We start from the raw sequence: 25,943 nt of genomic DNA, 5'->3' as shown, positions 1-25,943 counted from the left end.
TGTACGTAACGCTATTTTCTCCTGAATGAAGACATAATGAGTAAAATTACAGAGAAAGAAAAACACTGTCAAAACATGAGTGAAAGAGTTTATGAAATAACTTCACTATTGGGAAATAAAGCAGTTTTGATTAAAGAACTATCTGGGTCAGCAAAAAAAGAAAGAAAGAACTGCAGAACCACGGCACGTCCCGAGCGGGAGGGCCCCTCCGGCCCAGGAGCGACCCCACCTCCTCGCACCACAAACGGGCGCCCGAAACCCGCGCCGTCCTACGGAGCGCTGCCCAAACGCTTCTCAAACTGAGCACAGCGCTGGAGCGGCGAATATGTAACACTGGATAAACCGCCATGCACAGAACAACGAGAGACGTATCAAGGAACAAACACAGACGTCTAGTAAGTAAAACCAGAAACGAAGATGAAAAGCAACTTAGAAGTTAGAAGGGCGCGGGTTTGCAGCTGGCCTGGAAGGGACCTTCGCCCCGCCCCGCCCCGCCCCACTCCTCCGCCGCCTCCCGCGGCACCGGGCGCTAACGCACCCCAGGAGGGGGCAGGATGAAATCGGGCCGGGCTCGGTCGAGCGCTCCAATCCGACTCGAGGGCCTCGCAGCCTGCTCCTGAGGGCTCTTCCGGGAACTTCGCGCTCCCGCCCAACCTCCCACAGCCCACTTCTCCCCGCGCCCGGAGAGGAACGCCCACCCCCGCGAAAGCCATCGCCTTCGCTGCCCGCGGGACCCAGAGCCGCCCACACCGTCTGGGAGCCACCGCGCAGGCGCGCTCTTCCCGGCGGCCTTTGCGCTGTGCCCGGCGGCGCGCGGCGCGATGATCCACGAGCTGCTGCTGGCGCTCAGCGGGTACCCGGGCGCGGCCTTTACCTGGAGCAAGCGCGGCGGGCTGCAGGTACGGCCTCTCCCCTTTCGTCTCCTCTCCTCTTTTCTTTTCTCCTTCACCGCTCTCTTCTCCCGCAGGTGTCCCAGGAATTGCCGTTCTTACACCCCAGCGAGACCAGCGTCCTGAACCGGCTCTGCCGCCTCGGTACCGACTACATTCGCTTCGCCGAATTCGTGGAGCAGTACACGGGGCACGTACAGCAGCAGGTGAGGCTGCCGGCCCGCCACCGTGTTTCCCGGGCAGAGTGGAGTAGAGTGGATGCTGATCTGCACGGCCTGCTGTTGTCCCAGAGGGCCGTCGGTGCAGTAGCATAAACGAGCTCGCCTGCCTGAGCAGGGCTCTGGAAGGTTCTGTGTGGTCTAAATGAGGGAGGGTGCGCAACTGCTGGTGTTGAAAGACATGACGGAGTGCAAAAATCTCATTCCTAGGGGAATGTCATGTAGTAATTTCTGGTCACTGCAGACCATGTGCGACACTTGTCCCTGCGGTTCAGCAGGAGTTTGTGAGGAGCTGAGGGATTCAAGAGGCATTCATAAATACAAATGAGCACTGAATTTAACAGTGCGGCAGCATGCGCAGGCTGCTAACCATTCCCAACTCTTGCATGCATAAACATAGCTCTGTGCTGTTTTTTTTTTTTTTTCCTGGGCGTTTTATGATTGCTTAAGCTGCATTTCAAAGTGTTATGACCATTGGCTGCTGGCATAACATTGCACGGAAATTCCAATACTTCTTAGACCTGTGCTGAGGACCTGATGCAGATTTTATTGTTTGGTTTCAGGACCATCACTTATCTCAGCAAAACCAGGGTGGATTGCATGGGATATATTTGCGAGCGTTCTGCACAGGTCTTGATTCAGTGTTGCAGCCGTATCGACAGGCACTGCTTGACCTTGAACAAGAGGTAAAGGAGAGAGACTTAGGGTGAAAGGCTGTTCTGCTGCTGGCATGTTGTGGAAGCTTGTCATTTCTGCTGTTACTATATTGACTAAGTGGTAGTAGCTCAAGAGACAAGAAGATAGTTTTCTTTCTGCTTTGGGAATGGCTTTCAAATTATTCCTGTGAGATGCTATTGTAAATGACTGTTAATTTTAATAAGCTGTCATTCCCTTCTACATACAGTTCGTTAAGTGCCCCATCATCCTCAGAGCCTGGTGCTGTTTCACACTGTCATGATTTCTGTTTTCAGTTGTGATGGTTCTGATTAAATCCTCTCGGGCTTAGCAGCTGTTCTGTCTTGGGTTCTGTCATCATCCAGTGGTTTCATTAAAAGTTAACAGCCTAAATGGGTCATGTTGTGATTTGAAACATAGAGCCAAACTTGCCTTTTTACTTATCCGTGCCATTTTTTAATTTTTATTAATTGCTTTGTTGTTCTTACAGTTTCTGGCTGACCCACATCTTTCCATCTCACATGTTAATTATTCCTTGGACCAGGTAATGCTAATGAATCTGTTCATGCTAATGAACAGGTAATGCTCTTTGGTTACTCTTGTCATTCTGTAACACGCCTAATGAGAATGTGAGTGGTGTAAACAAGGTTTAGTCTTTCATGTTATGTCATTTCTCTTTAACATGTCCAAATTTATAGTCCTGTAATCCTACTTAGAGGATCACTCGTACTTTGACACAATGCATAGGTCTTCCTTCTTTACCCTGGCACATTCCTCACAACTTGTGTTCATTCTGAACTGCAGCTGGAATACAGTGGCCTAATGACCCTTTGTCCGGGTGAGGATGGACATCCTTTCCAGTGATTTTCAGGTCACTGACAATAGTTTCCAGTTTGAGGGGAAAGCATGCTAATGGTTTGCTTAGACTATTGTAATCACCTGTTGTCCGCACTTACCCAAGTATAACTTTTCTCTCCCTTGTTCTGCAGTTTCAGTTACTCTTCCCATCTGTGATGGTTGTGGTGGAACAGATCAAGACTCAGAAGGTATGGTAAAACTTTAGCTAGTCTCCCTTAGCAAGTTTCATCATTAGCTGATAGTCTTTTCGGCCTTCATCCAAGAACTAAATGGTAGGAAAGAATCTGGTTTTGGTAATATAAATATTGAATGCTTTACAAATCTCTTTACACTGGATTTGATTTATTCAATGTTATCAAGATGCCTTTTCCACTTCAAACTGCAACATGCTGCTAGTTGGAATTTCTTCTTTTCTGATTCTGTTTTCTGCCACGCTCACGTGAAATAAAAAAGGAGAAGCTAATGTTTTCAAAGTCCAGAGATGCTTATTTTTCATTAAGAGAAGCTTTTGAGAGAAGCTTACATAGAAGACCTCTTTCTTCACTACACAGAGTATGTTTAATCTCTTTCTGTCAGACTTATGCAGTTCTTGTTAGCTGGAAGCATAGTGTTTAAATACTTGAAAAGTTCAGTACAGATCTAAGTAATAGACCTAGTCTAACCACTTTGTCTTTCTGTAGATTCATGGATGTCAGATACTGGAAACTGTCCACAAACATAGCTGTGGGGGGTTGCCTCCTGTTCGCAGTGCTCTTGAGAAGTACGTAGATGCAATAAACCTATTTTGTTTGTACATAATACCTGAACTTAGTATCAAAGTGTTTTCTTACTTGTGAAAGCAGATGATGCTGCTCAAATCGGGCCTGCATGATTTAAAAGGACAAACTGTCACAGTCCTCGTTATTTATCTAAAACAGATTTGTGGCAGGAACTAAGGCTTTCTCCATGCTTTGTATTTTTGAGGATCTTACTAGGGCATCTTTTAGGGCTGAAGTCTACATGAAATGTCTTGGATACAGCAGACATGTTATTGTTTCTATTATTTATATTATAAATTTCACTGGGTGAACATTGTTATGTCTGTATGCCCTTGGGAAGAAAGTAAGTACCACATTGCCTGGCTGATGAACTGGACTTTCCAGAATGATGTACTGTGAGGTTTTGAGTACTGTGTGCAGTGGACCCACTGTCTGTTTCTTTTGATTTCAGGATTCTGGCTGTGTGTCATGGAGTCATGTATAAGCAGCTCTCTGCCTGGATGCTGCATGGATTGCTACTAGACCAACATGAAGAGTTCTTTATCAAACAGGGCCCTTCTGGGAATGTCTCTGGCCAACCCGAAGATGATGATGATGACCTAGGAATTGGAGGACTTACAGGAAAACAGCTACGAGAGCTGCAGGACCTGGTAAGACTGCAAGCTGTAGCTTGGCACCTTTAGTCCTCAGGTAACTGAAGAGGAAGTACTGTCTTCTGCTTCAGTGCAGATGATACAAATGACCAGTCATTCTTGAGACCCGATGTACTGGGTCTGGCTGGGGTGGAGTTAAATTTCCCACAGCAGCCCATAAAGAGCTGTGCTCTGCACTTGTAGCTAGAACAGCATTAATATTGCACCAGTATTTTGTCTATTACTGAGTAGTGTTGGCGTAGCGTCAAGACTCTCTCCAACCGCTCCAAAGCCAGTGGGCTGGGAGTAGGCAAGAGGTGGGGAGCGGACATTGCAAGGGCAGCTGACCTAAACCTGCCAAAGGCATATTCCATGAAGTATGACATCACACTTGGCAATAAAAGCCAGGCAAGGAGAAGGGGCTTTTATTATGAAAATATCTGTCCTCCTGAACAACTGTGATTCCTGCTGAGGTTCTGTTCTGCAGGACATGGCCGAACATTGCTTGCTGATGGGAAGTGGAGAATAAAGCTTCCATCTCTCTTTTGCTTGTTTTTCCTTCTTTTTTTTTTTTCCCCCTCTCTTTAATTAAATTGTGCTTATCTCAACCTGTGGGTATTTGCTTTTTTCTCCCCACTGTGTTTTCTCCCTCTTTTCCTTGGAAAGAGGGAGAGTGAGAGAGTGGTGTGGTGGTGTTCAGCTAGCCATTGTGAAACCATCACATCTGATAGGATGGCAAATCAACAGAGTATCGTCGCAGGTTGTAACTAGGTATTAAGAAGAGATACATATTATTGGGCTCAGGTGGACAAACTTGGGGGCAGAAAGCCGTATCAACAGAATATGCATAGACGCAAATAATTTGAAGTGCTGTAGTCATCTTGCTCTTTTCTGATTCCTTAGCCAACAGTTATCTTCTCAACCTGTACACTGCTGATAGTATGAACTATCATACTGTCAGAAGAGAAGAGGAGAAGAGTTGTGGGGATCTTGTCATTGACTTGATGTACACCCTTCTGAATGGTGGCTCACTCGGATGCCTTTCTTGCAAAGCCACCAGTGCAGATCAGAGTATAAATGTTATTAATGTTGCTGACATTACTGTGAGAAATAGTCAAGAGACTGGTACAAATGTGTCCAGGGTGTTAAGAGCAGGACCAGCCTGTCAGAATACTGGCAAAAGGCATTAACTCTTCATGTCGATGGCATACCATTAGCTTGCTCTTGTGCGCAGCAGCTTTCTCAGTGCAGTGATCTTCCGCACTTAGTGAAGCGTTCTGGCATTTGAATAGCTACTGCATCAGGCTCTAGTGAGAAACAACTGCAACTCTATAAATTCATGCTCTAGTTTACTGTGAGAAAACATTTCCTGGGCACCAGTGGTTTTAGTGTGTTGCGTGTAACTCTAACTGAATGCACAGAAGATCCACTGCAGTTACACTTTACACTGCATAAAATTAAGGGCCTTCTATAAAAAGTCCTTGCTAAGAGCAGATTGCACACAGGCAAAAACAAGGAAAAACTTTAAAAGGCCATGGAAAATCAGTTATTTTTACTTTTAGTATACTCTGATATTTATTTATTAGTTTTTCTATGTAAATGTGGTTTTCTCAACCTGTTTCTCTCCTTGTGCTCTCTGTCTTTTCCCTGGTGTCTCTGACAGCGCTTGATTGAGGAGGAGAACATGTTAGCTCCATCTCTAAAACAGTTTTCTCTGCGAGTGGAAATGCTGCCTTCGTACATTCCTGTGCGAGTTGCTGAAAAAATCTTGTTTGTCGGAGAATCTGTGCAAATGTTTGAGAATCAAAATGTTAACCTGACCAGAAAAGGTAAGGAACATCTTTCTTATGGCCTTCACTCAGCTGTGAATGACTGACAAGTATCTTCCAAAATACTGTTTGAGTGAATTCTTTAGCAGTCACTGTTAAAGTGATTAGCTTCAGAAAATACGAATGGCTGAGCCAGATGAGAGCGATGGTCCAAGTGCTCTGCTTCTGATTGAGTGCTAGGGAAGGATATAAGTACAGCATGAGTAAAAAATACTTTCCAAACATAAGTTATAAGTTACCGTCTGATTTACTCTGGAGAAATAAAGCCACTGTAAAGGTCATGTTGCCTTTTGAGTTTGTGTCCCTGACCCTGAAGGGTTCAAACAAATGCAGGAGCACATCTTGCTCTGAGTGTGTGTATATGTTGCAGAATGGCATCACAGGGTTAGAATGCATGCGCAAACACGAGAGGTTGATTGCAGTGTAGTCCCAAAAGTGGCTGAGGAAGACAGATGATCAAGATGGAGCCTCAAAGACAAAAGCAGAACAAAGATAATTCCAGCTGATTGTTATCTTTGAGAGCCTGACAGGTTTACACTGGAAGATGTTTTTTGGAAATATACTGTAGCAAGAGAGGAGGACTGCTGTGGATTCTCGATCTTGAGCTTGTCTATGTAAAAATACTCAAGTGACTAATGCCATTGCAGAGAACAAAGAACCAGTTGAATTGGACTGCTTTCTTCTGTTTGTAGAAGTGAGGAGTGGTTTCAAAACTAACAAATTCCCAAGTCCAAGCAACGGGATACAACTGAAAGGGACAGGGTATGTGGAGAATCAAACCAACAGGTTAATACAGCAGAGAAGTTCAGGGTTCGATGATCTATCTGAGTCCTAGGAACAAGGACTGTTTGTTTGCATAGAAAATCTTTTCCTTCCTTCTTTTCTTCTCTCCACTTCTCTGTTCCTTTTTTTGTCTGATACTGCAGCACTGCCATATCAAGTGTCTACTGTGTAATAGTACTTGCAGTACTATCTTGTACTTGTTACTTTGAGGCCTCCTCAAATTCACATTCCTCTTGTCTGACATGACATTGTGCTTCCTGGGCAGCTTCTCTGCCCCACTGTGCTGGAAAGGGTCTCACTTATTTGAATAGTATTTGTTGTTATTGTCCAAAACTTTTCTCATTGTTGCACAGGTTCCATCCTAAAAAACCAGGAGGACACTTTTGCAGCAGAACTACATCGACTCAAGCAGCAACCACTCTTTAGTTTGGTAGACTTTGAATCTGTGGTTGATTGGATACGAAGCACAGTTGCTGAGGTAAGGATCCCAGGTAGGGTAACTACACAGATTGAGGAGCTTTTGAGTTTTGTGAATGACCAGGAGAAGGGAAGCTTTTTACAATCAACAATTAAAACAGGAGGGTGAAAAAAGCAGGTAGCTTTCATGTTCTTATTGGGCTTAGTGTCATGTTATTCCAACTTCTAATGATACAAAGACTTCAAGAAGTACCAGTCATTTGCAGGGAATTCTAAAATATTGATTATATCACTTGTAACAACTTCAAAACTTTATTCTGTGATTTCAGCATAACTGTTGGCCTTTTACTTCGACAAAATGCTTTGTGGGTTGTTTTATTTTGTTTTCTTTTGCTTTTTATTTTAATTTGGGGAAAAAAATTAAAAACTGGAGAACATGGGGAGCATAGGAAACTGAGGACAACTAGAATTGGAATGAATTCATAAGAATTTGCTTATTTTTTGATGTGTCTTCATGTTTCTTACTGTTATGCATCAAGAGTGTTCTAGTTAGTAGCATGGGTTGCCCACACAGGAGTCTTAGAGTGTTCCTCTTTTGTTTTATATAGCATTTTATATATGTGCTTTTTAATGTATCACAAGCATTTTAAGACAGTTACTGAATTTTATTGAATAAGTTTAGCTCTATCTGAGGAGAGGTTTCTTGTTTTGTTTATTTCATTATCTCCTCACTAGCATCTTTGGAAACTGATGGTGGAGGAATCTGATTTACTAGGACAACTGAAGGTAATGTTACTGCTAACTTGTTTTTGCAAAAGTAGCTTAAAATCAGTGGTGTAGGATTTTTTTGTTTGTTTGCTTTGTTTCATTTTTGTAATGACCCTTTCCCAGTAAATGCTTTACTGGCTTATGTTTTGTACTTAATTCTTTTCAGTAACTCTATTTTCATTTCCCAAGATCTCAAGTATGAGCACAGTCATAGAACTTGGTCAGAGTCAGAGTTAGAGAGGTGTATGTATGTGGTTTTGTGGTTTGCATCTTGAAGATTCACTGCATTGCTTGCAGTGCACTGCACTGTAGATTTTCTGGTCACTGGATGAAATTTAGAGCTCTCCAGCTGTGTTTTGAAATGGCAGAAGTTGTCCAAGTAATTAAAAATAAGCGTTATCAGTTAGAATGCTTACTCTTTCTGCTCAGTTTTTTATATGCTTACATACAAAAACTTATCTAAACAGATTATAAAAGACTTTTACCTTTTGGGAAGAGGTGAGCTGTTTCAGGCCTTCATTGACACTGCACAGCACATGTTAAAAACACCACCTACGGCTGTAACAGAACATGGTGAGTGTTGATTCCTCATGTACAAAATGTCCTCTCTGTGGTCTGGCAGGAAAATGGTTAGTTATGTCCATGCAGAAGATTTCCCCATCTTATCCTCTGGATGTTTTCATTAGTTTTGAAAGAGCAGCACTTCTGAATTACAGTATAACACACATTGGGCAAAAAGGACATCTTTCAGAAACTTTCAGATGATAGGTTTTTCTCCATATCTAAGAGTGGAGTTAAATGAAAATAGTGGAAATAGTGTTAGTCACTAGTCTTCTATGGCCCAATGTAAATAATTAATGGTGCAAGATGAGCACTATCTGCATCTTGAGCGTTCTCTTAATATTTGTGTTCTCTCTCTTTCAGATGTCAATGTTGCATTTCAGCAGTCTGCTCACAAGGTACTGTTAGATGACGACAACCTTCTTCCTTTGCTTCACTTGACCATTGAGTATCATGGAAAGGAGCATAAAGGTATCTATCTGCATTTTTAGTAATGAGTTAAGAGGGATTATGACAATGAGCTTGTTTTCAAATCCTGTTACCCTCCTGTAGAGTTAAATATTAAACTGGTTTCGTTAACAGCCCTGTGTGACACCCTAGCCTGCTTGTCCTCTTCTCATTCTGTTCTTTACCCTTTTCATCCTTCTGTGGAAGGCTTTGCCTTGACTGAGAGGAAGGCTTAATTGAGCACCTTATCTGTTTTTAGATTCTTCTCAGACTCGCGAAGGGCCTTCCCGAGAGCTGTCTCCACGTGAAGCCCCTGCATCTGGTTGGGCAGCTCTGGGCCTTTCTTACAAAGTTCAGTGGCCACTGCACATTCTCTTTACTCCTGCTGTTTTGGAGAAGTAAGTACTAGGTATTGCCTATGTCTGTGTCTGGAAGTTACCTGATCTCAGGCACCCAATATTTTTTTCCCTTTATAGAGAGAAAGGTGGAGCTTTTGCACTTCAGCTTGCTCCCTGAACCTTATTCTTTCTACTTAGTCATGTTGAGGTTACTTGTTGCTAGTAAAATCGTGGCAGATCTGTCAGCAAAACAGATCTGTCAAAACTTTGCCAGGTTTTCTCTGCTAATGGTAGAATTACGTTGTATTTTTTAGATCAATAACCAATACAAGCAGAAATCTGTTACTCTGAGATGGGCTATTACCTCATCTGCCCTGTCGGCAGACAACTACCTGCCATTTCTTTTTCTAGTCTTGCACTGTTGTGTTCTCCAGTACCTGTACCCAAGAAAGAGTTCTATCCTAAACAACTTTGTTATTTTTTGACTGTAGGTACAATGTCGTGTTCAAATACCTGCTAAGTGTACGACGGGTCCAGGCAGAGCTACAACACTGCTGGGCTCTCCAGATGCAACGCAAACACCTGAAATCTAACAGAACTGATGCCATCAAGTGGCGTCTGAGGGACCACATGGCTTTTCTTGTGGACAATCTTCAGTATTATCTCCAGGTCAGGATTAAACAGAGTTGAACTTGAATCAGTTAATCAGGAACTGGTGGAAATTCATGGTGAGAGCACTGAAGTTTTAAATTAGAACTTCGTCTGAGTTACCAGATTCAGTGCTACAATTATACAGTTAATGGATGTGTGAATCAGTAGAGTTTTAAGTGTTAATGGAAATATTATTGTTTCTGGCTCTTTAATGCTACTAAGCATTCGTGAGAAGCCCCACTTATCCCCGAAGCTGCATCATTAAGATACCATCCTGTCTTGTTCCTTTGCCCCTTTAAGTGAGCTCCACTTTGTTCAGTGACAAGGGTTTTTTTGGGGTGGTTTTGTTTGTTTGTTTTTAATTATTATTATTTTGGAATTGAAAGAAGCCATATTCTCACTTTCAAACCTAAGCAATAGTTAGTAGTAGCATAATTTTGTGAGAATCGATTTGTTAATAGCTACAACAGTGGAATCAGGGGGGCCTGACTTTCTGACTTTCTAGAGTAATGGCTGAGCTCTTGCTCTGCAGCCTTTGCCCTGCAACTCCAGATAGCATCTGTTAGTGTAAAATTGAGAGATGATTGCAGTCAAATACCTTTGTTCACATGTTAGCTATATCTGAGGATTGCGCTGAAAGTAATGCCTCCTTTTTCATTGTGTTGGCCCACGATGTCAGAGGAGGATGCTGGGGGCATGGCAGTACAGGCTGAACCTTCTCACAAATATTCCACAGCAGCAGAGGGGTAGTCTGACAAAATGGTGCCTGACATGGAAACATGTCTGAAGCAAAGCTGTGTCACTGAATTCCTCCATGTAGGAAAAAATGGTTCTCGCTTACATGTGTTAACGCTCGCTGAATGTTTACGGAGACCAAGCAGCGGCTGTTGGCACAGTGTGGCAGCGGTGGTGCACTTCAGCCGTGGCAACAGTGACTGTGGGTCACCTCCACTGCTGCAGATTTGTATGAGCACAGCATGCAGGCTCTTGCTCGTTGCTGGTGACAATGCACAGCCAACGGTGGTGACTATATTGAAAAATAGTGTTTGGTAGCGGAGACCATGCTTTATCAAATAGTGTTATTGCGCTCTTCACTTCCATGGAAACTACAACAGAAACAAATAGGAGGTATGACTTCTGGAGCAACCTATGTACTTTTTCACTAGTTAATCATAGAGAAAGTGAGCATTTGCCTGTCTACTTAGTTAATATTTAGGGATCCATTTTTTTTCTCCCTTATATTACTGTACTGCTGTTGTATATAGAGCTCCATTCAGGAGGCAGATAGAAGTTGATGCTCAGCCTCTAATGTAAGAGTAGCAATAGGGAAAGTAAGTTCCTTACACAAAACTTCCAGCTGGGCTGAGGTACTCCTGTTCCTCAAGAAAGCTGTTAATGAGAATTCTTTGCACGTTCATCAGGTGGATGTACTGGAATCTCAGTTCTCACAGCTTCTCCAGCAAATAAATGCCACACGAGACTTTGAGAGTATACGACTGGCTCATGATCATTTCTTAAGTAATCTGTTGGCTCAGTCTTTCATCCTCCTAAAGCCTGTAAGTAGATCTTGTTTTCACTTTTTTTCTATGAGTTCCCCAGCTGCCTCAAGAAGCAGCTTTGCAAACGGATCAGACAACCATCTCTTTTAAAAGCTGATCAGTGATGATTTCCTGCAGCATACAGACTCTAATTCTGAGAATAAAGCAGGTATAAACTAGAACAGATAAGTGATATTAATTCAGTTGATGTACATTTGGTGAGAGCGGATGCTGCACTGCTGGCAGTTAAAAATCAAGATTATTTTGGTGAAAAATCAGCCTTATTTTTTTTTCCCCCTTCACAGGCAATTTTATTAAAGAAGTACCAATTAGCACAGTACTGGGAACTGTATTCCTTATTCTAAGCTAATACATACAGAAACATATTAGCTTAAAATTCCCTGTCTCAAAGTCTAGGAGGATAAAAATAATTTACGTGTTCCAGAATGGACTCCAGAGATGATTTTTGTCTTGTTCTTCTAGTCAAAACTATTACAACATTGATTTGGTTTTTATTAAATGTGTAGCTTTACTGAAGACATCTAGAAAGAAGGTTGGTGCCAGTGAGACATGGTGATAACACAGGTCTTTTTCATTATTTTGTTCAGTCTTTGAGGCTGTAGCATAAAGGTGTCAGCATGCTATTTTTTTCATTCTGGAACATTTAAATGTTCTTATAGTTACACATGCGAGCTGCTTCTTAACTCTCTTGAATGCAAATTACTGTGTCCAATTGATATAAAAGATTTTCCAATTTTTGTAATGTGTGAAAGCAAGTGAAAAACCACAGTGAAACCAAGCCCTTGAACCACATCTTTTGTTGTTCTTTATTCTCAACCATGAAGCTGCACTGGTGGCTTGCTGCTTGGATAGGAAAGCCAATGCTCAACTTCTGTGCTTGCATTGGTGAGTGGTAGGCTGATGTCAATCACTGTTTCCTCAGTTATGTCTGCAAAATGTGGTTGTTTTGGAGGTAGGTACAAGTGTACAGTTTTTTCCTTAAGAAAAAAGGCCCTATAACTGCTACAGCTGCTTTAACATCTTCCCTCGTGATTGCTGAAAAACATGGTATCAATATCGTGTTGGTTATGAATGTTTTTATTTTCAGGTACTAAAAAAACACTTTCTCTGAGGCTGAGCTCTGTATTTAACTGGTAACTCGTGCTTGTTTTACCATACAGGTTTTCCACTGTTTAAATGAAATTCTGGACCTCTGTCATAGTTTTTGTTCCCTGGTGAGTCAGAATCTGGGACCGTTAGATGAGCGTGGAGCTGCACAACTCAGCATTCTGGTGAAGGTGAATCTCTGTCGACGTGGTCTTGTTCATCTCCCTTGCAAACATTTAAGCTTTAACTTTACTCCTGTTCTGAGATGAGACCTTTCTGTATGAGTGCTTACAATGGCGTGAATTAATCAATACCTTGCAGGTAGAGAATCTCCACCTGCACAGAGGGGAGGTATAGTGGCAGATACACTGAAATTACCATCCTACTGAAATACAAAGGAGGTAGACCTCTCCTTTTCGATACCTAGCACCTCATTCTTTTGGCTGACAGGTTACCTTACAGTAGACCACAAGCAAAATTATTTTGTGGTGATACTTTTCTTCACGCTGCTAAATGATGGAAAAGACTTTCCTGAACAGCTTTCCTGTAATTTGTAGGGATTCAGTCGTCAGTCATCGCTGCTCTTCAAGATTCTCTCCAGTGTTCGAAACCATCAAATAAACTCTGACTTAGCTCAACTGCTACTACGTCTGGATTATAACAAATATTACACACAGGCTGGAGGAACCTTGGGCAGGTAGGAATAGCTTCCAGGGCGCTCGCAGAATTAGCCTGAGACACTTGAAATATGAAGTGTGTTAAACAGTCATAAGCAAGCAATGTTGGTTTTGTAAGCCAAAATTATTGGAGTCAAAATGTTGCTAGTACTTCGACAGAAAAGTAACAAAACCAGAATGACTTGGCTACTGGTTTTCATGCATGCTTCCCCCCCCCCCCCCCTTGTTTTGCGCTACCTGCTAGTTAAAAATACTGGCTGAAAAATGGTTATGTGTGCTAATAGAGGGGAGGCCCTTTCAAGTTGTTGATATTAATTTGTTAATATGTTTATATTGCATCCTTCTCTTGCAGTTTTGGGGTTTGAGTACTAAGACCTTTTCTTCAGACCGTGACCAACAGCAGGGTAAGCAGTGAAGCCTGTAGTGCTCTTGGGAGACTTTGCACTCCAATTTTTCCTTGTAGCTGGCTATTGCCTGATGAAGCACTGTCAAAAAGACCTGGCAGGAAGCGCCACTTACCTGCAACTGCCTAATGATTACAGAAAGCTTTTCCATTTATTCTGAACTAGTACAAACGTGTTTTCTGCAGTCTTCATACGCTTCCAGAAAGGCAGTCAGCGCTTCTTCCAGAAGTGGAAAAAACCCAACAGAACTGTGTCTTCGCTGTTCAGCTGGACTGTGATGCTTGGCAAGCTGGAAGATGGAGGAAGCAGTCTGTTGTTCTTGACCATGAACGAAGTTTTAGCTTTCTTCAGAAATCCAACTTGTCTATTGTAAACCAGTTTATCACACGTCTCCTAATCAAAATACATACTTCTATGTAAATGAAACAACTCCAATGGCATTTTGAGGTAAACTGGAAGGGGATGAAGGAATGGAGTTTAAGAACTTTTTTCTCTTACAGTGCACCAATCTGTCATATCAGTATAGTTAAGTTTTATGGAGAAAGCACATGACGCTGCTAGCCCAGTCATTACTATATTTGAACATGCTGGAATTATCGCACCTGTTACTGTTTGCACTGTTCAGAGTGCAAATCTCCCTCTGCTGATAGAAAAAGGTGCTAGAACTAAAGCTAGGGAGAAAATTAAGATACCATCACCAAATGAACCATGTTTTCATTCAAGGCTATTTAGAATGCTGCTCGTGACTAGTGTACCAAACCTAAATAAATCCTTGGCATGCACTTAATTTTTCTTTTCTGCACCTCAGGCTCCCAGCATTTTATTTGTCCTAGTTCCTTCTTCCTTTCTACTTTCGTATACCCAGTCTTTGCTGAGGCAGGTTAATATCTATGTAGTCAAAACAGGAGGGAAAAGAAAAGAAAAAAGATGTAGCCAAAACATACGAGCTGCTTCAGCAGTATCTTGTTCCAATAAATTGTAGCAGTACACAACATTACATTCTTCCAAAAAACAGAAGTGGTGCTGATGCCCTCAACTCAGACACAGGTCCATCCTTCTGTAAATAAAGTCTACCACCTTTCCGTCCCTTTGTCACTGACTTATTGTGTTGGGGTCAGACTTTAGAGAAAGAAGGATATTTAAGCTATTCAGCCCGGACAGCGTAAGCATTTCTTTTCCCTCTGCCCTCATCTAGGCAAAGCAGATAATCAGAAAACCCAATAGCTAACACAAGGGATTGAATATTTATTTCATGATAAAAGTTCAGCAGATAAAACTATATACAGTAAACCATGCACGCTGTCCAATTCCACAAACATTTAAAACCTGATTAAAACAGTCTGCACAACAGTGGGACAGCAGGACAAAGTTTCAGCTTAGTGGGGGACATAGTCATGTTTGTATTTCGGATGCTTGTTGTAGCCCACTCTCTCTCCAGCAATAAGGCTCTGGATCACCCACTCCTGCGAGACAACAGGCAGCCTTAATGCTTCTGCGCACTTCAAGACAACAGCTGGGCAGGAAAGATCAGTCACCACCACATCATAAACACCCAATGCAACATCTGTGTATGAAGAAAGAGGTGTCGGTCAGGTAAAAAAAAAAAAAGGGATCTTCCTTGCAACAGCAGATAAGTCTGTTTAACTACCATAAATCTCCCTAGCATCTCCCATTCCTAGCCTATGAATTCTTTGTTAGAAGTTAAGACATGCTGTACAGCAACACTGCGCATTGGAAAGTAAAGGATTCCCCCTAGTGCAGATAAAAGTTAACAGAAAACTAGTAGCCAAGATTACAAGCAGGGGCAGATAACCATGCGTTCTGACCACAGGCTGCAAGTACTAGGGCCTACATCCCACACAGAGAAGCAGCAAGTTGAATGCGCACACAGGAATTCTGAAGAACACAGAAACACAATTCTAGTGGCCTACAGAAGCCCAGGAGCAATTCTTTAAGACTGATAGCTTGTACCCTGAATTGCTGCAGCATATCATTCACTGGAAGGTAGAGATTATGTAATCTAGATTACATTCAGGCAGATAGCTAGTATCAGCATTTTGCCTTCCTTTATGCACATAGACATGCTTGTAAGCCATCCTAAATGATTTTAAAATCATACTGGAGAGCACAGCAGCATAGGATTTCCAGCTACTAGAGAAAGCCAATGAGTACCTTTGTTGTTAGCATTTGAAAAATGCTGTTTAACAGATGATGCTCCCCCAGTCATAAGGATTTCAGACCACAGATCAAGGAAGTTCTGCTGCTGATCTGATACCAGGAGAACCTTCAGGTTGTGGAATGGGTTTTCTCGTGGGTGCCTGTGGAAGAAAGAATTGCAGACTGTTAAAAATACCTGATAATCTTATGGCCTTCCAATGTTTAGAGGGAACTTATGAACAGGAAGGAAATCAACTTTTTACATAGGTAGATAGTAATAGGACAAGGGGCAGTGGTTTTAAACTAAAGGGAAGGTTTCGAGTAGATGTCAGGTGGAGAGTGGTGAGGTGCTGGAACAGGTTGCACAGAGAGATTGTGGATGCCCCATCCCCACAGGTGTTCAAGGCCAGGTTGGATGGGACCCTGGGCAACCTCATCTAGTACTTGATCTAGCAGTTGGCAACCCTGCCTGCAGCACGGGGGCTGGAATCTGATGATTGCTGAGGTCCCTTCCAACCCAAGCCATTCTATGACTACGATAATCTCAGATTTTATTTGAGGACCATTACTTACCTCCCCTTGTCAACTGATTGGCTCCCATCTTAGTACTTTAGTATCTTAACATCGCGTGTCCCTGAAATACCTGGAACAATTTTCCTCTATTTACAGATCGTAAGCAGAGCTAGACCACACTGGCAACATGCGCACATATACATGTGGGCATGTGTATGCATGCGTGCAGACACCTGAATGCAGAGTTAGGCTAATCACTCTGATCCTGAACAACCTGTTCTGTGCATGTCCAAAACACCTCAGCTTTGATAGGGCTGAGCAATCTAGCATCAGTCTCCAGCCCAAAAGACTTCAAGGATTTGAAATCTGCGTTTGTGTGCTCATCACTGTCTCCAAGGAGTCTCAGAACGGGATTAAATACTGTAGAAGCGCCAAGAAATTATCCTGAATTCAAAACGTGCCGGTGAAAAAGCAAGTTACAATAGTATTGTTCTCCTTTATCAATTTCTAAGCTATTAGAGAAATCAGCTAAGTGAGTGGGAAGTCTTGCCTGAATTTCATCTCCCTTAAGAGACTGATATCTCCTCCTGGGAGACTGTCTTCTTGTGCATATGGCAGCCAAATATACCTTGGTGTTGGAGCTACACCCAAGGAAAGAAATGGAAATGCTATTTCTATACAAATGGCAAACACGAGGAGCAGTACTACAGACACCTTCAGTACTTGCAATATGCAAAAGCTAACCAAGCATAAGACTTCTCTCTCCTTAAATCCTTTGCTTGTACACTTAAATCTTGGTTATTACTTATGGCACTTACCATTCTAGCAGCTTTTGCTCCTGCAGGCTATAACCAGCTGGCAAAAGGTAATTCCGGTAATTTTGAAGCTGGTTAGCATGACAGCTATCGTAAACCCAGATATGAGACACGCAAGGGATCCCTCGGGCAAGGCACAGCAAGTATTTCCGTGTTCGACAATGCTGATCGGCAATTAAAAGACACTGATACGCTGCATTACACTTCAGGAGAGAGAAAAAGACATGTCAACTGGAAACAAAGTGCTTGGAAAAAAGCCTTGAAATTATCCAAAGCTGAACACTAAAGAAGAAAACAATCAAAACACTGTTTTCACAGCCCTATTACGTGAGAAGTGAATTCCGTTCAGAGACTGGAAGAACCTGTTCCAAGCTGTGCAGTACAAACTCCACCTATTGTTTTTGTATCGTATCTCTCTCTTCCATTTCAGATAAAGAAGAGAAACATCTTTTAAACTGTGACTAAGTCAGTAGAGAAGACTGTATTCTCAGGCAAGATGCTCCAACAACAGTTTACGTTTTTATTAATAATCAGAACCTTTTTTTTTTTATGAGAAAAAGTAAAAAAAATAAGCCTACCAGCTGCTGAGAAGTCTGCACAACATTCTTCTGGCTTTGCCTGCAATTTTATGCTCTCTATATAAAATTTCAGGAAAAGAGTTGTAAACGAAGCAAAGCAGAAGTTAAAGAATCATTCTGGGTGCCATCATTACTTGTAAATCCTTTCAGTATCACTAAATCACCTTGAATTTCACACAAGACAAGGATAAATCCGTTGTATACGTTTAAGTAGTCAACATCAAATATTTGACAAAGTGGATTTGTTCTTACAAAGCCAGCAGACCAAGTGCCATGTTTGACAAAACTTGTTTAATAGATTACAGTACTGCTGGTGGGTACAGCTACAGTATCATTTTTGAAGTCTTCACCAGCTGTGAAGTGAATCTGTATTCTGGTAGCATTACTTTGAATCTCTGAAGTTAATTGGCCCATATTACTAAGAGTCATTTCTTTATGTACAGGTAATCTCAGAGACAACACATTCTCAGTAAATTAACTGCCATTTTGTATGGTGATTAACCGCTTAACAGTTAAGCAGATCCATTGTAAAAGCAGCTGAAATTCAGTTTTCATATGATTTTGCTATATACACAGATACTTACACACACATGCAAATAAATACATAAATGCGCGTGCATTGCGTTTGAGAACCAGCCAGCCAATATGAACTTCTGTCCTTTATTTGTGTTTATCTAGACAGTGACACTTCCCCTGTAATGACCATTTTGTGGTAATTGTGATTATTGGCTGGATGATCAGACTCAAAGAGTTGCAGTCAACAACTCAATGTCCAAGTGGAGACTGGTGACAAGTGGTGTTCCTCAGCTACCAGTGCTGGGACCGGTGTTATTTAACATCTTTGTAGGCAACGTGGACAGTGGGATCAAGTGCACCCTCAGTAAATTTGTAGATGACACCAAGCTGAGCGGTGCAGCTGACACGCTAGAGGGCAGGGATGCCATCCAGAGGGACCTGGACAGGCTTGAGACGTGGGCCCACGCCAACCTCATGAAGTTCAGCAAGGCCAAGTACAAGGTCCCGCATCTGGGTCAGGGCAATCTCAAGCAGCAAAACAGGCTGGGTGGAGAACAGCTTAAGAGCAGCCATGAGGAGAAGGATTTGGGAGTGATGATTGATGGAAGATTCAACATGAACTGGCAATGTGCGCTTGCGGCCCAGGCGGCCAACCGTATCCTGGGTTGCATCAAGAGAAGCAGGTCAAGGAAGGTGACCCTGCCCCTCTACTCTGCTCTTGTGAGACCCCACCTGGAGTACTGTGTCCAGTTCTGGAGCCCCCAACACAAGGACATGGAGCTCTTGGAGCAGGTCCAGAGGAAGGCCACAAAGGGCTAGAGCACCTCCCCTATGAGGACAGGCTGAGAGAGCTGAGGCTCTTCAGCCTGGAGAAGAGAAGGCTCTGGGGATACCTTATAGTGGCCTTCCAGTACCTGAAGGGACCTACAGGAAAGCTGAGGAGGGTCTTGTTATAAGGGCACGTAGTGACAGGACAAGGGGAAATGGCTTTAAACTGGAAGAAGGTAGATTTAGCCTAGGTATCAACAAGAAATTATTTACTGTGAGGGTGGTGAGACACTGGAACAGATTGCCCAGTGAGGATGTGGATGCCCCCTCCCTGGAGACATTCAAGGCGAGGCTTGAATGGGGCCATGAGCAACCTGGTCTAGAGGGAGGTGTCCCTGCCGATAGCAAGGGGGTTGGAACCAGATGATCTTTAAGGTCCCTTTCAATCCAAACCATTCTATGAGTCTATAAATTCCATTTGTCTGTTCTGCAATCTGAAATCTTCTCAGTATATGTTGACTAACCACCTCACATCATTCCTCAGATGAGAGGGTATACTTTCAGCTGCTTCTTGAGGCCTGATCAGGTTCTGACACAACTGTTTTTCAGCATGAGTCATTTATTAGTTGTAAATCTATTGCTTTTCAGTTTCAACTGTTGTCTCCCCCATAACGTGTTACAACAGGAGCTATCCTACACATCCCATTTACTTGACTCCTACTTAAACTATGCAGCATTTCTCATGCAGACAAGAACTGTCTCTAGCTGTCCAGATTCCCCAGGAAATGCCCTAGAATTATTACCACTAAATCGCAACAGAAGTCTAATTATTCCTTCCTATGAGAACTGAGCTTAATTTACTGAAATTTACCTGGTATTCATCAGGAAGTACCAAAAAGGGAAATGAAAGAAGGGGAGAGAGCTCTATAGGAACTCCTTCCTCTACATCTCATTCACCACTTCAGCTTACCATTACACAGCCAAACACTGGAATGCAAAAAATAACTGTATACATGGAGAAGGGAAAATGATGCTTAACATACATCTCAGAATCACAGAATTGCTCAGGTTGGAAAAGACCTGAAAGATCATCTTGACTAAAATAATTCAGTTTCTCATCATGCTGCTGAAAATCATTGTGGATGGTGCTGCTTTTCAAGAGAAACCTCAACAGGCTGAAAACAATGTGCTGACAGGAGTCAAAGGGTCTGACAAAGGGAGATGTTAAGTACCACACCCAGGTAGGAATAACTCCACTAGTACAGGCTGGGGACTGATCAAGTGAAAAGCAGCTTTGAAGAGAAGGACATAGAGCTCCAGGTGGAAGAGAAGTTGAACATGAAGCCTTTAAAGTGCCTTTGCAGCAAACCAACCAGTATCACTGGCTACATTAGGAAAAACATCAAGAGTCGAGGAAGGTTATCCTGCAGCTCTATGCAGCACTGGCGAGACCAGATCTGTAGAACTAGGTTGCACAGTATAAGAAAGACGCGGACAGAAGCAGGCCCAGCCAAGAGCTACTAAGATTAACTAGGAATTGGTGCATCTGACACAGAAGAGGTTGAGAAAGCTGGACTTGTTTAAACATATTAAGAGATTTCTAGGTGGTCTCACCAATGCATATTAATAACCAACAGGAAGGTGCACAGAAGATGGAGATGAACTATATTTGATGGTATCCACTTAAGAAGATACAAATTTAAATAGAGGAAATTCCATTTAAATATGTATGTATATATATATATTTTTTTAATTGGAGGTGGTCAAACACTGCAACAAGTTGCCCAGAGAGGTTGCAGAATCTCCAGCCTCAGGATGTCCAACTGGACAAGGTCCTGAGCAACTTGCTCAAGTTGGTCCCGCTTTCTACAGAAACTCCTTCCAATCGCAACTACTTTGACTATCGTTCTATAAATTAGTGAGCAAGCCTTTACCTGTGTTTCATTAAAATCTTCCAGGATATAGCCAGCTCCTGCTCGCAGCTGCTGTGCTATATAGTGTTTGTTGTACGGAGTCATCTCTAAGAATTCTAAAACAGAAACAGAAAGTTTTTGGCTACAATCCACTCATGTCCATACTCTCCTTAGTCCACACTACCTTCATCCTCTTTAATGAGGGATGCCTGTCTTTTCTCCTCAGAATACAGAGGAAAAAACAACTCAGAAGAGTTCACAAAAAATGGTAACAAAGGGAAGCATGACTATTGGCCTAGCTAGCCAAGTGAGCACCTCGTGGCTTTCTTCATGCTGAAGTTCACTGCATAAAACACAACTACTTTAGTGAAGGCAAACTGCAGCAACCCCTTCATACTTTTGAGTTCCCTCTTTCCCAGCACTATCGCTTATCTCTCAAAATCTTGCTTCTTATATTACATTTTACTCAGACTGTTGGTCTCACTCTCATACCTTTCTTAATTTGCTGAGCAGCCTTATAATCATCACTGATACAACATCATACATTTCAGGCTGTAAATTCTTTAAAACAGAGACTGAGTCTTAGCTCCTTTCTGCAAAGGATTAAATAGCAAAAGGGTAAAACAAGCACTCACACAAACGCCTGACCAGACAGCATCCAGCCCTTTTCCTACAGCCACAGCATTCCACTTGAAAATGCAATGGATAAGGTTCACCTCACCTTCTTCCTCCTCACTACTCCCTGCAGGACCATCTGATGTCTTCTGGCAATTGACCAATTTGTCACTGGGTGTTGCCATGGTGAGGAGAAAGGCATAGCCCAAAAAGAGGGTCTTATTCTGCGGCAGTGGTCCGTGATGGTCCTCCAGTACTGGGGGATCTATAGCATCTACACCTTCACAAGTGCTCACAAACTCTCCTGCTCTCACAGCCCCTGTGGAGAGATGGAAGCACCACAAGTCTCACAAGTCAGGTTCAGCACAAAGACATGTAGAAGGATTTAGGATACGTTCACCTTCAGTTACTTTACTGGAGAAGACAGGGAGACAGGACTTGGTTAAGATTAGGCTAGGCTAGGTTGGTATCTTTTACCCTTGCAGCTGCAAAGACTTTTCAAATCAAAACTAGTGAGGGATTAATGGGACAATATTTCAGGTTTTTGATGGACTGCCAAACAAATGGACCCTTTGCAGCAGTAAGTGTGAAAGCAGGACTTTAGGACTTACTAAACAATAAGTTAAGAAAGGAGACAGGCAACTCAAGGATTCTCACCAGGCTTTACCGTTGCTGACTTACGGCCACGTTTAGCTGGGGATCTCTCTTCCTCAGAAGCAACAAGCTTCCTCTTGCCAGAAAGCACACCCGGTGGCACACGCGGACTTTCCAACCCTTTACGAGTGGGAGTTGTACTACTGCTGGAGGTGCTGGGAGAGACAAGGTTACTACGTCGCTTCCGCTTCCCCTCCACAAGATTATCTGTAATATAGTGTGAAAATTAAACTAGTCACCCGTTTTCATCTAATTCCATGACCTTCACTTATCCAACCAAAGATGGCTAAACTCTTGCTTCCTGCTCTGTTCAGCCCAGCCAATCAGAGCTCCACACATCTTCCAGCTCTTTTTACACCAACCAAGTAACACGTGGCATCACTTCCTGCTCTTGGGGTTTCTGCATGTGCTGCTCCTGCCCTTTTCAGCCCTACCCATCATAGCAGGATGATGCTTCTTGCCCTTTACAGTCCTGCCAGTGAGAGCACAGTGTTGCTTCCCGCCCTTTTCAGCCCAGAGCACGGCACTGCATCCCACCCTTCTCATCTCAACCAGAGAACAGCACTACTTCCCACCCTTTTCAGCCCAATGAGCGTGGGTCCTGCTTCTCTCTTCTCATCCCAACAAATCAGAGTGCAGTGCTTCTTCTCGCCCTTTTCAGCCCAACAAACCACAGCACGGCCCTGCTTCCTGCTCTTCCCAGCCCAACCAATCATAGCGTGGCTCTACTTCCCTCCCTCTGCAGACCAACCAGAACATGTCACTGCTTCCCACCCTTTTCAGCCCAACCAGTCATAGCGTGATGCTGCTTCTCACCCTTCTAAGCCCAACCAATCGTAACACATTACTGCTTCCTGCTCTTCTCATCCCAACCAATCATAGTGTGGCGCTGCTTCCCATCCTTTTCAGTCCAACCAATCTATGCGCAGCACTGTTTCGCTGCTTTTTTAGCCCAATGAGAGCACAGCGTTGCTTACCACTCTTTTCAGCCAAGCTAATCAGCATGTGGCACTGCTTCCTGCACTTCACAGCCCAACCATGCAGCGCAGTGTTGCTTCCCACCCTTTACAATTCAACCAGAGCACAGCACCGCTTCTCACTTATCAGTCCAACCAAAGTGCAGCACTACTTCCCACCTTTTACAGTCCTAACCAAGCATAGCACAGTGCCGTTACCCATTCTTCTAATCCCAACTAATCAGGCAGCCTTAACCAGCAGACAGCGTCAAAGGCCTTGCTAAAGTCTAGGCAGACTACATCAACAGCCCTTCACTTATCCACGAAACGGGTCACGCAGCCACAGAAGGTGCTGATGAAGTTGGTCAGGCAGGAGCTGCCTTCAATGAACCCATCCATGCTTGCTATGCCTGATTCCTGGCTGTCCCATAACTGCCATGTGATCACACTCAAGACGATCTGTTCCATAACCTTCCCTGGCACCGAGGTCAGGCTGACAGGACTGTAGTTCCATGGAACTGAACAGCACCACCCCTTACCGAGACTGATGTCAGCTGCCTTAGTCAGGGGGGTGACAGGTTCATAAGGGCCTAGTCCAAACTGCTCCCTGAGCTTATTTCCTTGTTCCAGAGATAGGATAACAGCCATTCGTTTGTACCACTTCCTCTGGCCTTCCTTTTCAATGCAGTAATATAGCTCTCCAGACTCCTTCCGGTGTCCCTTCACTACACCTGACAAGACAGCAAATGATATCTATTAATCAAAGACACCCAGGCAGATGAGCACCCATTTCTCACTGGATTTGGCAACTCAAGGATTGAGCTGAAGGACTACTCTTACCTGCACTGAAGTACTCATCCTCTGAGAGCGCAGTTACTTCTGTCTCCAGTGGGATAGGGTCACAGAGTAAAATATCTTTTCCTAGCACATCACATTCATACCCATCATCAAAGAGAAGTTTGTACTTCCCTGCTCCAACATCTTGGGTAATCATCCCAGAATAGAAGTACCCATTTGAAGACCACTTTGCTACAACCCTGAGGCCCACAAAGCTGCTCCCAGAGGATGAGTCTGCACAGTCTGAAGGACCAGCCACCACTTGTAATGGGATTTCTGGAGAGTCACTTCGACGTAAGGCACAGAAGCCAGATGTGTCAGATTTCTCCCCTCCATCTGGTAGGCAAACTGTATGAACAAATGATTTCTCCTCAGGTGATCCTGTAGTTGAGAGATCCTCTACAACAGGAATTCCAGCTAAATCTCTGCAGGAAACACAGAAATAGTCCCAGAAGGATCAGGAAAAAAAAAAAAAAAAACAGTTACAAAACAAAGAATACTTGTGCTAGATGCCTGCTGCTGCTACATGCTATCACCAAAAATTACCTCCTGGAACACTTAATTTGTTTTCCTGTCACATTACAACAGTCGCTCCCTGTTCTCTTCCTTGGCAATAAATTAAGATTACAACCTCTTTTTCCCACAGTACCTCGTTCCAGTTGTTCGAGATGGTGGACGGCCTCTTCTTCCTCGCCCACGAGGTGTCACAGGTGCTTTGCCACCCTGACGAGTACCAAGCATAGAGTCTTCCTCTTCCTCACACAGAAGTGCTGCTCCTGCCTGGCCAACTCTGAGAGGAGATACTGGCTGACCAACTCCTTTCCTAGGGCTAGAGAAATCATGAGTTCAGTTAACCATCCTGAAAAGAGATGCCACTTCACTATACTCTCCCATTTTTGCCATGATCTGACAATTGGACAAGAAGTTTGCCATATCCCTCCTAAACTCTTAAGAGCTTAGGCAAATCAATGCATCACAAGGAAACAACCACTACTACTTCAGTGAAAAAACAGATGGAAAAATAAAGACTGTTTCATTACTTCTGCTCCTCAACATGGCAATTCCTGGTTTAGGATCTACCCTGCTTCACATTCCATCCAAACCGGCTGTTCGCTCCTGCAAAATACTTTCTCTTCCATTCTCAAGGCTCCACACGTACCTTAGTTTTCCCAAGACACCTCTGCCAGTGGGTAAAGCAAACTCTCCACTTTCTGTACCACACGCTTTCCCTTTGACAGCTCCAGTTCCTCGAGCTGAACTGCTGCTGCTGTGTGTGGCAGAGAGACCGCTGCTTGCTCCACTGGATGTGCGGTGGAGGCTTGAGGCCTTAGAAGAGAAGGAGCTGACATCACCGAGGTCCCCTGAGGTCAGCGATGAGCCAACTGTAGTTCTAGAGGAGGATGTGTCAGTCTCACACTCCTGGCACTCCACTACAGGCTCCTCAGTTTCCTTACGAGGAAAAAAAGAAGAAAAAGAGGTCACTTCAAAGGTGATGAACTTGCTAGATGGAAGCTCTACAATCACCAGGCAAGAGCACAGACAAGCTGAGAACGCATTCATGAGACTGAAGACAGCCATGCAGATTGAGTCTGGACTGATCAACAGCAGACAGTAGCTCTGACCATACAGCTGTTCCATATGACAACATCACATAAGAAAAAAAATTCAGTCACCAAAATAGAGCTTGGATGGCTACAAATTCAAAACCATAAATTAGTCTGGCTTTGAATGATTTCCACCCTTTTAGAGTGGGAGAGTGCAACAACTACTTGAGATACTAGCAGTCACTGGTTACAAATAATCCAAGATCAATTTCCAGACAGCTAGTCATATATTCATGAAACTTGAGTAGCTCCAAATACGTGTCAACAAAACACTGATACCAAATATTGACAGATGAATTGAAAATGGTTATACAATTGTGTTCATACAGCTTATGCAAACACATTTAAGACGACTTAATTTTGTATTTTAATATTACAATAAATAATTTCATGCGTGGTCACAGGTATAAAGGCATAACTAACTTTTCCTCTTTATGCCATTATTCATTTTAACAATGCAGCACAA

At 43.2% G+C, this 25,943-nt stretch overlaps 2 protein-coding genes across 22 annotated transcripts in view; one reads left to right on the top strand and one right to left on the bottom strand.

Annotated features, from left to right (window-relative positions):
• TUBGCP4 (tubulin gamma complex associated protein 4) lies at positions 498-14,637 on the top strand. Of its 3 annotated transcripts, none has more exons than XM_021407135.1 (19): positions 498-899; positions 968-1,096; positions 1,672-1,794; positions 2,274-2,327; positions 2,773-2,829; positions 3,322-3,401; positions 3,851-4,049; positions 5,695-5,860; positions 6,997-7,121; positions 7,796-7,846; positions 8,296-8,401; positions 8,753-8,860; positions 9,096-9,234; positions 9,666-9,843; positions 11,247-11,381; positions 12,545-12,661; positions 13,028-13,167; positions 13,500-13,551; positions 13,737-14,637. In XM_021407135.1, the coding sequence occupies exons 1-18, from the start codon at positions 822-824 to the stop codon at positions 13,510-13,512; spliced, it is 1,998 nt and encodes a 665-aa protein (XP_021262810.1). In that variant the 5' UTR covers positions 498-821; the 3' UTR covers positions 13,513-13,551; positions 13,737-14,637. The 3 variants fall into 3 exon arrangements, with proteins under 3 accessions (XP_021262810.1, XP_021262811.1, XP_021262808.1); XM_021407136.1 differs by having other exon boundaries at positions 13,717-14,637; XM_021407133.1 differs by having other exon boundaries at positions 13,500-14,637.
• Positions 14,777-25,943, bottom strand: part of TP53BP1 (tumor protein p53 binding protein 1) — a 41,878-nt gene continuing 30,711 nt past the window's right edge. For 14 of the 19 annotated variants that reach the window (XM_021407109.1, XM_021407114.1, XM_021407108.1 and 11 more), the window contains 10 exons: positions 25,033-25,322; positions 24,523-24,702; positions 23,877-24,298; positions 23,576-23,767; positions 22,084-22,287; positions 21,533-21,745; positions 20,833-20,927; positions 17,040-17,239; positions 15,724-15,869; positions 14,777-15,115 (listed from right to left, as the gene is read on the bottom strand). In XM_021407109.1, coding sequence (XP_021262784.1) covers positions 14,928-15,115; positions 15,724-15,869; positions 17,040-17,239; positions 20,833-20,927; positions 21,533-21,745; positions 22,084-22,287; positions 23,576-23,767; positions 23,877-24,298; positions 24,523-24,702; positions 25,033-25,322 — 2,130 coding nt within the window. In that variant the 3' untranslated portion in view covers positions 14,777-14,927. Of the gene's footprint in view, positions 15,116-15,723; positions 15,870-17,039; positions 17,240-20,832; positions 20,928-21,532; positions 21,746-22,083; positions 22,288-23,575; positions 23,768-23,876; positions 24,299-24,522; positions 24,703-25,032; positions 25,323-25,943 lie in introns of those variants that run through there. The other 5 variants (XM_021407105.1, XM_021407120.1, XM_021407122.1 and 2 more) reach the window with 5 other exon arrangements.

Source organism: Numida meleagris, chromosome 9 (genome assembly GCF_002078875.1).
Source record: "Numida meleagris isolate 19003 breed g44 Domestic line chromosome 9, NumMel1.0, whole genome shotgun sequence".
Taxonomy (NCBI): Eukaryota; Metazoa; Chordata; class Aves; order Galliformes; family Numididae; genus Numida; species Numida meleagris.
This window is presented reverse-complemented; position numbering and strand designations above follow the sequence as displayed.

Coding starts and splice junctions, on each gene's coding strand:
- TUBGCP4 (XM_021407135.1), top strand. CDS start 822: ATGATCCACGAGCTGCTGCTGGCGCTCAGCGGGTACCCGGGCGCGGCC. Junction 7,847..8,295: donor ATTTACTAGGACAACTGAAG/GTAATGTTACTG, acceptor TTATCTAAACAG/ATTATAAAAGACTTTTACCT. Junction 8,402..8,752: donor TACGGCTGTAACAGAACATG/GTGAGTGTTGAT, acceptor TCTCTCTTTCAG/ATGTCAATGTTGCATTTCAG.